The following is a 12660-nucleotide window of genomic DNA, read 5'->3' as shown; positions in this document are numbered from 1 at the left end:
CGTACCGAACTGTCATATTTGTGTACCGTTACACCCCTAATATATATATATATATATATATATAATATTTTATTTCAGCTTCATTTCTATTACTGAAATAGGTTTACTTTTAGTTAACAATAACAGCTCTGTAACAGACTTGGGACACTCCCATATCTGACAAACTTCAGTGTGTGATATATGTCCATTATTTTCATATTTTCCAGGAGACGTCCCTGTGTGCACTGATGAAGTTTGTTGCAGCAGAAGGCAAACACCCTCTCCAGAATCTGGACTTGAGTGAGCACTACAACTTTCCCAGGGAGCTCTTACGGGTAGGTTTTCTTTTTACAACTACAGATATTGACATGTGTTGCACACTGAAGTCATATATGAATAAAGCTTATCCCTCTCATGTGCACAGACCCTGGTGGAGCATCTTCTCTCAGAGAATGAAGACATGTCACTGCTCATCTCCAGGTTTCAAGAGTTTTTGGAGATGGACGATGTGCGCTACTACGTCATGAGTTCAGTGCGAGACAACATTTACAGAGTCATGGGCCGAAACAAAAAGGTGAGCGTGGTTGTGTTTACATTGCCAGTTTTTCTGTCATTTTTTTCATTTTAATGACTTTTTGTTTTGTTTTGTTTTTTTCTGTACATTTATACATATTTATTCTGTATTACCAGTTATACAGGCTTATTTTTGTAATCAAATCTGTTTTTTAGGCTGTGATTCCTGTATATCAGAATAATGTTTTCGCACTCCTCTCAACCATCAACGTACCCAGCAGCGAAGCATCAAAAATGAAAAATTTCCTTGTCAAACAAGAGTGTAAGTTTGTTTATTACCGCGGTATTGTCCCTATAAAACACTGTCCTTCATAAGTACCATTTCTTTCTGCTTTATAGACAAACTTAAAGAATGGAAAGTAGCCAAACTAAAGGTAAATACTTTTTTATTATACATTTCTGCATTTATTTGTCCAAAGTTCATTCTGACATTATAAATATATGATTTTTTCCATATAGGAGCATAAACGAGCTTTTGAGCAAATGTGGTTGGTGTTTCTCAAGTTCAAGGTAAAACAACCCTCACTATAATGTCACAGTATTATGCTCCTTGTCTATAAAGACCTTTCCTAAGGTTTTTTTTGAGGTTCTTAACCAGTCTTTGGGTTCCCATAGTTACCTAGCAACATGTACAAGAAGATCCTGGTCATCCTTCATGAATCCATAATGCCACAGATGAGTGATCCCACACTTTTGATTGACTTCCTGAGTGCTGCCTATGACATTGGTGAGTCCAGGGTGTACTAAAGGATCGATTATACAGTATATGCGCTGTCATGAGTACAAAATTATTAATCATGACATTATCTGTTATACAGTTATACATCTGTAATGCACTTTTCTGTCTGTGTTTTTTTCTCAGGTGGGGCGATCAGTTTGTTATCTCTGAATGGCTTGTTCATCCTCATCCATAAGCATAATTTGTAAGCATTAAACCATTTCAAAAGGTCTGATCGACATGAACGATTGAATATTTTAAGATTCAATATATTTTTTAAAAAGCCTTCTCTGTCTTTGTTGTGTAGGGATTACCCAGATTTTTATAAGAAGCTGTACAGTCTGCTGGATCCCTCTATCTTCCATGTGAAGTACAGAGCACGTTTCTTCCACCTGGTGAACATCTTCCTCTCTTCAACGTAGGTTTACTGTTTACACTTTTATTTTGGCTAAAGATCAATATGAGCATCAGAACATAAATGTGGTGTTTTGTTCTTAAAAACAGTAGAACAGTAACCCGTTTGCTCTGACAGACATCTGCCAGCCTACCTTGTGGCCGCGTTTGTGAAGCGTTTCGCTCGCCTGTCTCTCACAGCGCCACCTACATCTCTCCTCATCCTTCTGCCATTCATCTGTAATCTCATTCGCCGGCACCCCTCATGTAGAGTCCTCATCCACAGACCCAGCACTGCAGAAGGTGCGTCACTGATAGAGCGATCAAAAAATATTAATTTAAGATATATACACATTTATATATGGGTCAAAGACGAAAAAGGGATAAAGCATAAAAACAATAAGTGTAATATTGCTTTCAATTGTTGAAATTGAACAATTTCAATTTGAAATTGTTTAATTGAAAAAAAAAATGTTTAATTGAATTGTAATTTTGTTTTTCTGAGCAAAAAATAAATATACATTTTTCCCTGATTTACAGAAGAGACCCACTAAACAGTCATTCAGTGTAACAATCTTCTCAGGCATATTTACAACAAAAATCAATTTATGACATATTAAAAGACTAATTACTTTCACCCCAAACACTAATTAGTTGTAATTTTACATTTTTTTAATAAAAGTAGACACTTTACTTACATTTAATGTGCTTTCTATGGACATAAAATCACTTTTTTGTATATTCCTTTTGATGCGGACATCTTAATGTCTTTGACCCATATACATTTACATATTTTATGTATTTATTGTGTATTAATTATTATTTATGTACTTATTTATTTTGTTTTTGTTTATTTAAAAATATAAACATTTATTTATTTGTTATAAATTGTTTATTTTAAATATATATGTTTTATTTTGTGTTAATTACTGTTTATTCTAACACTGCATTCATTTATTTATTTTATTATTATTATTGTTATTATTATTATTTTAATTTTAACCAGAATTTATTAGGTGGAATTAGGGCTGAACGATTTTGGAAAATAATCTAATTGCGTATAAGAGAGCGCGGACGTCTCCTTATGCTTTCTCTCGCTGTACTTTGATGTCAAAGGCTACACCGATCGATCTTCAAGCGGAACACACCTCGTTACTCTGGCGTGTCATGTGACCGAGTGTAATCGCAGTCTCTGCGATTGAAAAATCGTGTTTTTTCATATCGCAATATTATCGCAAATGCAATTAATCGTTCAGCCCTAGGTGGAATCCAGGAACACTTATCTTTTTTTCAGCATTAATTATGAAAAATTGTTCTTGTGAATGTTTTTAATCAGAGCCTTGTGATGACCCGTATGTGATGAAAGAGGAAGATCCGGCTCAGTCTCATGCTCTGGAGAGCAGCCTATGGGAGATCAAGGTAAGACTAAATCCAAGACTCTTCATATTGTTCTTTATTTGGAACTGTCCTTTCTGACATTGACTATTCTGACTGACTCGCCATCCACAAACTCAACAAAGAATTAACCTTTGACTGTCTAAAAGGATGTCCATGAAAAAAATCTTCTCTTAGACTTTACAGAAGCATTACCACCCAGATGTGGCCAAGGCTGCTATGAAGATCAACGACCCGCTTACTGAACAAGAGGATGATATCAGTGAGCTGCTAGAGCTCTCTACATTTGAGGTAGTTAGTAAGATTTGATATTTTGATTATATTTTATAGTTATATTTGCCATGTGTTACAAGTATAAAATCGTTAAACTAATCATTATCCCCTCCACATTTTGTATGGCAGCTAATGGAGCGAGAACTCAAAGCTGAAAGGAAGACGATACCGCTAGAGTTTGATACAGCCACGGAGCTCCTGAAGAGCTCTAGAGAGGTGCTCGGAGTGCACTTTTCTCTAGAGTAACCACTCTTATTTGCAAATATGATCTTTCCAAAATGTGTTCTCTGTATTAAAAAAGGTTGTGCATCAACTGTGGCAGTCCATTCCCCAGGCTGAAGAAATAAACATTTGCACAAAATGAGCATGCGCTGTGGATATAGTTTTTAACACATTGATGGCTAATGCAATGCTACCACAGTTTTATTCTATGGACAGTAACTGTAGGTTTTCTTCTTTTTTGCTGTCATCTCAGTCCTATATACATTTTCTCTTTTCTTAAACCTCTTCAAATAACAAATAAATCCAAACAGCATAGAAATGATATGTCTTTGTTTTGCATGAACACACCATACTTAATGTGATATAAACGTTCTGTGTTGGGATTCTGTTCTTTGCTGCTCCGCCCCAGTAGGTGTCGCTAATGTGAATACGTTAATTCCAGTACGCTAAAACACAGCAGTGGTAAATGAAGTGCTTCTCTGTTGTTGTACTGAACTTCGCTGTTGTCTTTTTAGATTTTTCAGTCCCGCTTTTCCAATTATGTCTACCGAATGTCTCTCTAAAATCGCAGAGGTTGATTTAGATCCCAACGGCGTCTTCAAATACGTCCTCATACGGGTGCACAGCAAAGACGATGATTCTTATGTTGATATTGTGAGAGGATACGCATGGGCCGAGTATCATGGTAGGGATCCATTCAAGTGTTTGAATGAATGACAGGTGTTAGGGAAGAGTGCAATAGGTTGTGAATGTCAGAAAATACATTTTAAAGAAGTTTTAAAAATGTTGCCAAATGTTGGTTTTGGCTCATAGTCTTTCAAGGCGAACTTTGTTGATATCCTAAAATATTTTATTTAGTGGTAATATTGAAGCATTGGCGAATCGCTTAGTTTTTATTTTTGATTGTATTATTATTATTATTATTTATAAATGTAAGGTTAAATGTTGAGTAAGATGAAATCTATTGACTTACATTGCTGATATTATTGAATGATGTTTCTTTAAAGAATCTGTGATTTTAGCTATTTTTTTAAGCGACGAATCGTTCTTGTTCACTTGTATGCGTTGACTCGTATTTTTCGTTCACTGAAGTGACTTACTCAACACAAGAGACAAGACAGTCTCCATCTGCAGAAACAGCCAGGGAATGAATCTTTTTCAATGAACTGATTCAAAAGATTCGCGTCACCGGGAGAAATGGAATGTTTAGCATATTGAATTGTGATTGGTCTCCTTTTTTCATATTGCTTTGTGATTGGTCTTTTATTTCTTACAACAATTAATCATCTATTTTGCATTTCATGCATTGCTATTCATTTCTCTCTTTCTCTGTATTATGTTTTCAACTTTTCTAGCTTTCATTTTACTAACGTTTTTTACTGCCGAAAAGCACTTGAGTTTGTTTAAATACAAAAGTGTTCATTTTCATATATTTCTAGATATGTATTACAGCTTTTAGGAACTTTCTCCACACATTTGATAGGAGAACAAAAGTTTCTTTGCGTCTAGCTACAAAACCTTCATAACATTGTATCTCCTCAAGCTGATATCTATGACCGTGTGGCTGGAGAACTGGAGAGAGGTGGAGGACTGGATTGTGAATGTCTCGGAGGTGGAAGAATCAAACATGACAGTGCTGCAAAAAAGATCCACGTCTACGGCTATTCCATGGTACGCATGATGTTCCAGTGTCAAACGATATACATTCCTTGAGTTAGTTCCATTAGTTGAACCAGTTCCTCTTTTTTTTCAGGGATTTGGGAGAGCGAAGCATTCTGTTTCCACAGAGAAGATAAAAACCCATTACCCAGACTATGAGGTGACCTGGGCGGACGAAGGGTATTGAATGGGTTACATGAGATAAATGACAGCTGCGAATAAGGACACTATTTCAAACCTAACTGTCTTAACGTAGCTTTCAAGTCTTGATGTGCCAAGGCTGAGAAAGTACAGAACTTTAATACATTTCTGGGATGGATGGATGGATGGATGGATGGGACGTTTACTCCAAAACTAAGACAGGTCATCCTCATTATGTTTGATTGGTTTTTAATTTAATGTGTAGATTAACACATGGCGAGAAAGGAATGCAATTACCTTTATGGCCATTGGTCTTTAAATATGATAAAATAAAACAGGTTAAGTACTTCGTCCAAACCGACCGTAAGTTAAATAGTGCAACACTGACGTCCTGAAATTATAATAAAGTCCAGAGAAGTGTTCTTAGAAATTCCCAGAACTGCTTATTTGTTATTTAAGTTGGAAGAAATGTTTGGATACACTATTATATCACGATATGGGAAATGTGCTTAACCTACAACATATTAAAATCTAAAGTACCATACAATAATACTGGACCCTCAGACCTGATCCGGAGGTTGTAAGCCTTGCCTGATAAACCTGACGATCCACCTCACATCCGTTTGTCAGCATTTTTAATAGAAGATGCCATTAGGATGTACAATGACTTTTTTGGCTCAAAATATTACGACCTAACGACATCCGGAGAATGTTATTAACATTTTGAATTCACAACATTTAAAACAACTGCATTTTTTGTCGTTTCAAGCCTGAAGATTAAAATAGAGATCTTGTATTAGTTGCATTTAAATTATTTAGTGCAAACAAATCGAAATGGATTGCACAACAGCATTTAATAAATGAGTCTACTTTTGCCTCTAGTATTGCATCTTTATTGTGTCATTGTCTTTATTTCTTGTTTTTTTGCTTGTCTGTCAAGGTTTACTGGCAAGTCGAACCTTAGAAATGGTTTACAGTTTGCTACTATTAGTAAGACCAGAATGTGCCGTTCATTTTAGCTGTGAAGTATCTGGTGTTGAGGCCAAAATAAACTGAACTGTCTGTGCTGCATATTTTCAAAAGGGCTGAGCAGCTTTAAAGGAAGGATCTGGCACGCTTCTGTGGGTTAAAATGCAAAGGCCAGGTATTATATCTATGTGGAAGCAGGAGCGAGGGACACAGGTGAAGTTAAAAACTTCATATGTGGCAGGATGGTGCTTTTGCTCACTGTACGCTGAAAAAGAGCTCTTGTTCTGTCTTCTGATGGCAAAAGTAAAGATTGGAGTCATGACTACCTGCCACTGGATTCTCCTTGTGTGTCTCATGCTGAATATCTGTCAGAGGGGTGAGATCTGGTGTTTTTGTTCTTTTATTTGTTGTTAACGTTTTCAGGTCAATTGCAATTCAATATTGAATGCCACGTTGGGACATATGTGTACTATTGAACATTAGTCATTTTTTTCTTATTTAATTTTTATTTTTAGTGCTTTCAATTGTACATTTCAGTGGCTGATATTTCTAATGATAAGAAAACACTGAAATGTGCACTGAAACAGTCTCAAAATAAGCGTCAGTGAATTATTGCTCTTCAGGACATTTCTTGTATGTGACCAAAACCCGATGTCATGAAGAGTGATTGGACGTCTTTTCAAAGCCCTCCCCTGGCACCAACCAATGACACATCCTTGTCGGGTATGTATATAGTACCAAATGCATATTTTAGGGAGCATTAACATCAACTTAATGCACTTGTTTTATCAAGAATCTATCCACATAATCAGGATTAGGTAGGCGTCTCACTGTCTATAGTGGTTATGGCCTTAAGTTTTAAACCCATTGTTCATAATTTCAGATGGTAATGTACACACATCAGTTTGGCCAAGTATCCGGTGGACTGTCTGTGTTGGTGGCCGAGAAGCAGATCTATCCTGTATGGGAACGTGGAGGTGCTCTCGGGGACTTGTGGGTAAAGGCTGAGGTGGAGTTTGTCATCAACAGCACGTTCCAGGTACGTGAACTCAATGCTCCTCTGACGACATCACACAAGGTTGTCACTTTTTATTACATTGCTGTCATAAAAAGCTATCTAATTTATTGAACTTACCCCAATCAGATTCTGTTTGTCGCTGCTATTCGAGACCATGCTTACGGAGGGATCGCTATTGATGATATTGTGTTGTCCCCTGAGTGCCGTTTATCCAATGGTACTCTCTAGTTTTTTGCCTGCCTACACTGATTAAACACCACAACTGTACACCTGCCTGCATATTGTCTGTATTTTATAAAATGATTCAATAGTCTCTCTCTCTTGCTTTTTCCTGCATATAGAATCAATGCCACTTCCAGAATTTCCAAAACCTCCTGCTCACCCTTGCACAGATGATGATTTGAAAATCTGTGACTTTAAGGAGGACTGTCCTGCTGGAGAAGATGAGGCTCAGTGTGGTGAGTTCCTCCTGTACTAATATATGTGCATGTTCAGTGTATTTGCATGTTTTTTTTGTTGTTGTATTTAATTCTATAATTACACACACACACACACAAACATATTTTGCAATTGCAATTTATATGAGACTGTTTAGTTTTACCTTTAAGATCTTTTCCACAGTGACATTATTTTGACATTATTTTCAGCCTATTTTGTACTATTATTTACATTTTCACATTATTATTTGCAGCCTAATTTGTGAAATTAAGCACATTTCCATGTAATGCAGCCTCATTCATTTTTAGATTCATGTTAATCTTTTAACATTATTTTTAGACTATTTTGTGCTTTTTTTTTTAGATTTAAGAACAGTGTGACATTCTCACATTATCTTTTTCAGCTTATTTTGTGCAGTTAAGCACATTTCTTGTTTTAGATTCACATTTCATCTTTTTAGATTGTTTCAGATTCTCATTGTCAGAAATGATTCTCACTAGATTCTGTCTGATTATATCATCATCATCATTATTATTATTGTATCATGTCAGCCCAATTTAATGCAGTATAGCAAATACTACCATAATGCCCAATGGGACATTTTCTATTTATTTTATGATATAAAATAATCATATTCACACAATGTTGTGTACATAGGGGACTTCTCATATGAGACGGGAAGCTCTGGCTGGACAGATACCAGTATAGGGAGCCAAGCCTGGGAGTTAAAACTGGAGTATAATGACACCATTAAAGGTGAAAAAAATCAGTTTTTATTATGATGGAACTAAGAAAATAATTTGATGAGGTAACTTAATTTAGTTTCATGTGTGTGTGTGTGTGTGTGTGTGTGTGTGTGTGTGTGTGTCATTAGAGGAGTTCCTGTCTGTGATTGGCGCTCCCGGGCAGCAGCTAAGTGAAGCCCAAACTCGTACCCCTCTCTTGGGTCCATCAGGTCTGGCATGCACCCTTCAGTTCTCCTACAGTCTCAGTGGCGGTAACCCACACATAGATACAACATCAGCTGTAATACACCTGTCTCACCTCTGTAAATCAGCATGATGGTAGACTATGGATTATCTTCGCCTCTCTGCAGGTGATCTGGCAGTGTATGTTGTGGGCAGTGTGTTGGGGACTCATCCTGTGCTGTGGGAGTTTTCTGGAAGAACCAATGAGACAGCAGGGACTTGGGTAAAGGAGGAAGTCTATGTTGGAGCCAGAGATCATCGCTTTCAGGTAGACTGTCTAGTTGTCTGTCTGCCTATCTCTCTGTCTGTCTGCCTGTCTCTCTATTTACATACCTATCTGCCATCTATCTATCTATCTGTCTACCGTTCTGTCGCTCTATCGTCCCTTTGTTCTATCTATCGTTCTATCTATCTTTTGTCATTCTCAGTTAGAGTTCAGGGCCCGTGCTAAAGAGCTCTCCCCAAGTAACCAGATTGCAGTGAAGGATGTGCACTTTGTTGACTGTTCTGCTCTGTTTATTCCTTCTGGTGGTGAGTGGGAACAAATCATATTTTTTTATTTTCACTGTGTTTTTGGTTGTTTTTCACTCTCTCTTAGCATCATCCTCTATTGTTTCCCCTCTAACAGAAATATCATGTAATTTTGAGGTAAATTGGTGCGGATGGTACCAGGACCAAACAGATAATTATGACTGGAGGCTTCAAAGTGGAATGAACCACACTGTCCATGATGGTCAGGATACATTTGATATCAACTGAATTATTATTTGATTTTTATGTTTGAAAACATCAGCATTCTCATGCAAACATTGTTCTTTTCTCATCTTTCTCTCTTTCAGTCTGGTGGTGGATATGTGGGACACTTCACTGCGAGGTCTGGCTGGACGTCTCCTCTCAGTCAGACAGTATAGTAACTCAGAGCACTGTCTGTCCTTCTTCTACAAACTCTATGGGCCAAACACAGGTGGATCTGAACACCTTATTCCCAGCTTCTTAAAATATTAGTTTAGTTTAAGCTGATGTGTGACCAGAAGGTCCTACAGCTCATTTCGGAGAACAGCTTATGCAGAGAAACTGATTCAAAGTTACACTTCATTATAATCCATTTGTTTCATCTTCTCTTTCCCAGGCGCTCTCAGTGTAAAGCTGCAGTTTGCTGATGGCTCCGAAGAGCTGTTGTGGACACGCACCGGTGCCCATGGTAACGTTTGGCATGAGGGCCATTGCTCTGTGCCTCCTCAGCTCTTTGCTTTCCAGGTGCACACAAAAGTTGTTTACACACCTAAAGTATAATTGTCAGCAAAAGCACTAGAAAAACAGATAATGGATTAAAATTAAAGAAATTTGAGCTGTTTTGACCAAAGAGTTTTGCAACATTTTTGCATCCAGAGTTTTTGCGTCTTGTTCGCTAACCTCTCATAATCCATCTTAAAGGATTAGTTCACCAAATGTTCATTTTTGGGTGAACTATTCCTTTAACCTGTTTTTACCATGTTTTCTATTTTAGCTGGATTAGTTCAAATGAATGATATATAGTATGTTGTGACCAGGGTAACTTCTACATGCTGGCCCACAGCAGTTTCGATGTCCTTCCCCAGGGCAGTGTGACCACCTCGACTTCCCCTGTGCGTAGAGGTTTGACTCACACCGAATGTGTACACTTCTGGTACCACACAGGAGGAGACAAACCAGGTAAAGAGAGCATTATCTCATAAGTGTGTGTACAACTATTCATTCGCAAGTAAAAACAGTGTATGTATCCCCACACAGGCACGCTGAATGTCTATGTGAAGCCAACTGATGGAAACAGGATACAGTTATTTTCCAGTAGCATCAGGCAGGGACATGCCTGGCGTCATGGCCAAGGGATTGTCAACTGGCATGGAGATTGGCAGGTAAGTGATCTGATGCCTTGGCTTGTTTAGTAATGCAATGCAATGAAACCTGTTTTGTTAGTTTATTGCTTAATAAATGGTCTGAGTATGAGGTTTTATGTATTTTTGGGATTCAGCTGCAGTTTGAGGTGAAGGGTGAAGGAGACACAAGATTCAGTTTTATTGCCATTGATGTCATCACCTACTCGACTCACAGCTGCCCCACAACAGGTTTGTTTTAAAAGTTAAAGTCAATATTTAAAAAATCTACACCATTTACTTTCTCAATACTCATTTCCTCATTGTGAATGAATTAATGCATGTTATTCCAAAGGTAAAAAATATCTTTAAAAATCTTTACAATCTTGATCCACCCCTGAAACAACTTTCCTTTTCGAGTGACATCACCAAACGCTTCTTGTTTCTGTACCCTTCCTCTTCACATACCTGTTGTATGTGTAGAAGATTTTTATTAATCCAAATAGGAATTAATCAAGTATAATCAAGGCAAATCTAGCCATTAATATATCTAGTTCTACTTCCATTATAATCCTATATGCCTGTGTGTAAAAACATGCCTACGTGGCAGAGAGTACAGAACTAAGATGAGAAACATCTGTAAAAACCATAAGTGGGGGGCTTTCTTTAACATAACAAGACTAGAGAGGAGGGGCTTTTGTCTCTAGGGAGAATGATATGCACAAAGAAACCATTCTATGTATGGAAAAACTGTATGGAATATTTACCCCACGCCTCCAAATCCAAATGTATAAAAAGGAAGATACAAAGAAGTTCTGGAGATGTTCTCTGCAGAGATTCTCCACTTTATTCTCATTGTTGAAATAAAGTGTATTTCTTTTGACTTCAAAAAACCCAAGACTGAGTGTAATTTCTAAGAACAGAGGAAAAAGACACGACATATGTAAACAACTTTTCATGATCCATTGAATATTGGAAGTTATTGGGTTGTCAAGGTTTATATTTTAATAAAATATTTTATAGTTGTTTATTATGACAAGATTGTTTGACTTTTTTTGTAACAATTGTTATTTGCATTTGTGTGTGCATTTCAGATAGCATCTGTGATTTCGAGAAAGGTTTGTGTGGTTGGTCCAACACTCAGAACCCATCTGTAGACTGGTTAGAATGGGACCTGACCAGTGTGCAAGCTGAGATGTTCTACAGCACACCACCATATGACCACACGCTATACACAGAAGAAGGTGATTTGTGCTCTAAGCTCATAATAAAGTTTTTGTCACCAGCTTCTTTATTTTGAGGAACTGGGTGTAATTTAGTCTCCTTTCTGACTCTAGGACACTTCTTGGTCCTTCCTAACTCCCAGCGTGACACCGCTACCCAGAATGCCTGGTTGCTGAGCCCTCACCTGGCACCAACCAAAGGAACCTGTCGGAGCTTTTGGGTTTATCAGCCAACCATGTGTATGTATATACAGTATGTATCTATATCATCAAACTGTCAGTTTTAGTTGTTTATTACTTCAGTTTTTTAGTATGTCAGTGACCACGTTTGTTCAAGAGTTTGGAATCATTAATGTTTTTTTTAAGGAAATTAGTACTTCTATTTAGCAAGGATGCATTAAAATGGATAAAAGTGACATTTATACATTTGTAATGTTACAAAAGATTTCTATTTCAAGTAAATTATGTTCTTTTGAATTTTATGTTCATATATTCAATATTAAGCAGCACAACTGTTTTCAATGTTGAAAATAATAAATGTTTTTTGAGCACCAAATATAACCAGCATATTAGGATGAAGGATCATGTGACACTGAAGACTGGAGTAATGGCTGCTGAAAATTCAGCTTTGACATCAGAAGAATAAATGACATTTTAAAATATATTCAAATAGAAAACAGTAATTTTTAATTGTAATATTATTTAACAATAATAGTTTTTTTTATTGTATTTTGGATCAAACAAATGCAGCCTTGGTGAGTATAAGAGATTTTTTCAAAACCAGAAATTCTGATCAACCCAAATTTTTGAACAGCAGTGCAACTACTATATTTGTCAA

General features: G+C 36.9%; 3 protein-coding genes across 3 annotated transcripts in view; all 3 read left to right on the top strand.

Annotated features, from left to right (window-relative positions):
* Window positions 1-3696, top strand: part of noc4l (nucleolar complex associated 4 homolog) — a 6850-nt gene extending 3154 nt beyond the window's left edge. Inside the window, exons 4-15 of the mRNA XM_016548319.1 lie at window positions 207-314; window positions 404-553; window positions 709-814; window positions 892-926; window positions 1012-1062; window positions 1168-1279; window positions 1415-1475; window positions 1578-1688; window positions 1803-1966; window positions 3000-3082; window positions 3236-3349; window positions 3461-3696. Coding sequence (XP_016403805.1) covers window positions 207-314; window positions 404-553; window positions 709-814; window positions 892-926; window positions 1012-1062; window positions 1168-1279; window positions 1415-1475; window positions 1578-1688; window positions 1803-1966; window positions 3000-3082; window positions 3236-3349; window positions 3461-3577 — 1212 coding nt within the window. The 3' untranslated portion in view covers window positions 3578-3696. The remainder of the gene's footprint in view (window positions 1-206; window positions 315-403; window positions 554-708; window positions 815-891; window positions 927-1011; window positions 1063-1167; window positions 1280-1414; window positions 1476-1577; window positions 1689-1802; window positions 1967-2999; window positions 3083-3235; window positions 3350-3460) is intronic.
* A 291-nt stretch (window positions 3697-3987) lies between these two features.
* LOC107736930 (14 kDa phosphohistidine phosphatase-like) lies at window positions 3988-6251 on the top strand. The gene is made up of 3 exons (XM_016548318.1): window positions 3988-4238; window positions 5097-5224; window positions 5307-6251. Exons 1-3 carry the CDS (start codon window positions 4094-4096, stop codon window positions 5397-5399), a joined length of 366 nt encoding a protein of 121 aa, XP_016403804.1. The 5' UTR covers window positions 3988-4093; the 3' UTR covers window positions 5400-6251.
* A 765-nt stretch (window positions 6252-7016) lies between these two features.
* Window positions 7017-12137, top strand: LOC107736913 (apical endosomal glycoprotein-like). The gene is made up of 14 exons (XM_016548302.1): window positions 7017-7361; window positions 7467-7557; window positions 7682-7798; window positions 8436-8534; window positions 8653-8775; window positions 8875-9014; window positions 9175-9281; window positions 9586-9710; window positions 9876-10003; window positions 10297-10438; window positions 10517-10641; window positions 10758-10851; window positions 11694-11843; window positions 11937-12137. The coding sequence occupies exons 1-14, from the start codon at window positions 7206-7208 to the stop codon at window positions 12107-12109; spliced, it is 1770 nt and encodes a 589-aa protein (XP_016403788.1). The 5' UTR covers window positions 7017-7205; the 3' UTR covers window positions 12110-12137.
* The last annotated feature ends 523 nt before the right edge of the window (window positions 12138-12660 follow it).

The sequence above is a fragment of the Sinocyclocheilus rhinocerous genome, unplaced genomic scaffold, assembly GCF_001515625.1.
Source record: "Sinocyclocheilus rhinocerous isolate Xijiao unplaced genomic scaffold, SAMN03320098_v1.1 scaffold192, whole genome shotgun sequence".
In the NCBI taxonomy this organism is placed as follows: Eukaryota; Metazoa; Chordata; class Actinopteri; order Cypriniformes; family Cyprinidae; genus Sinocyclocheilus; species Sinocyclocheilus rhinocerous.
This window is presented reverse-complemented; position numbering and strand designations above follow the sequence as displayed.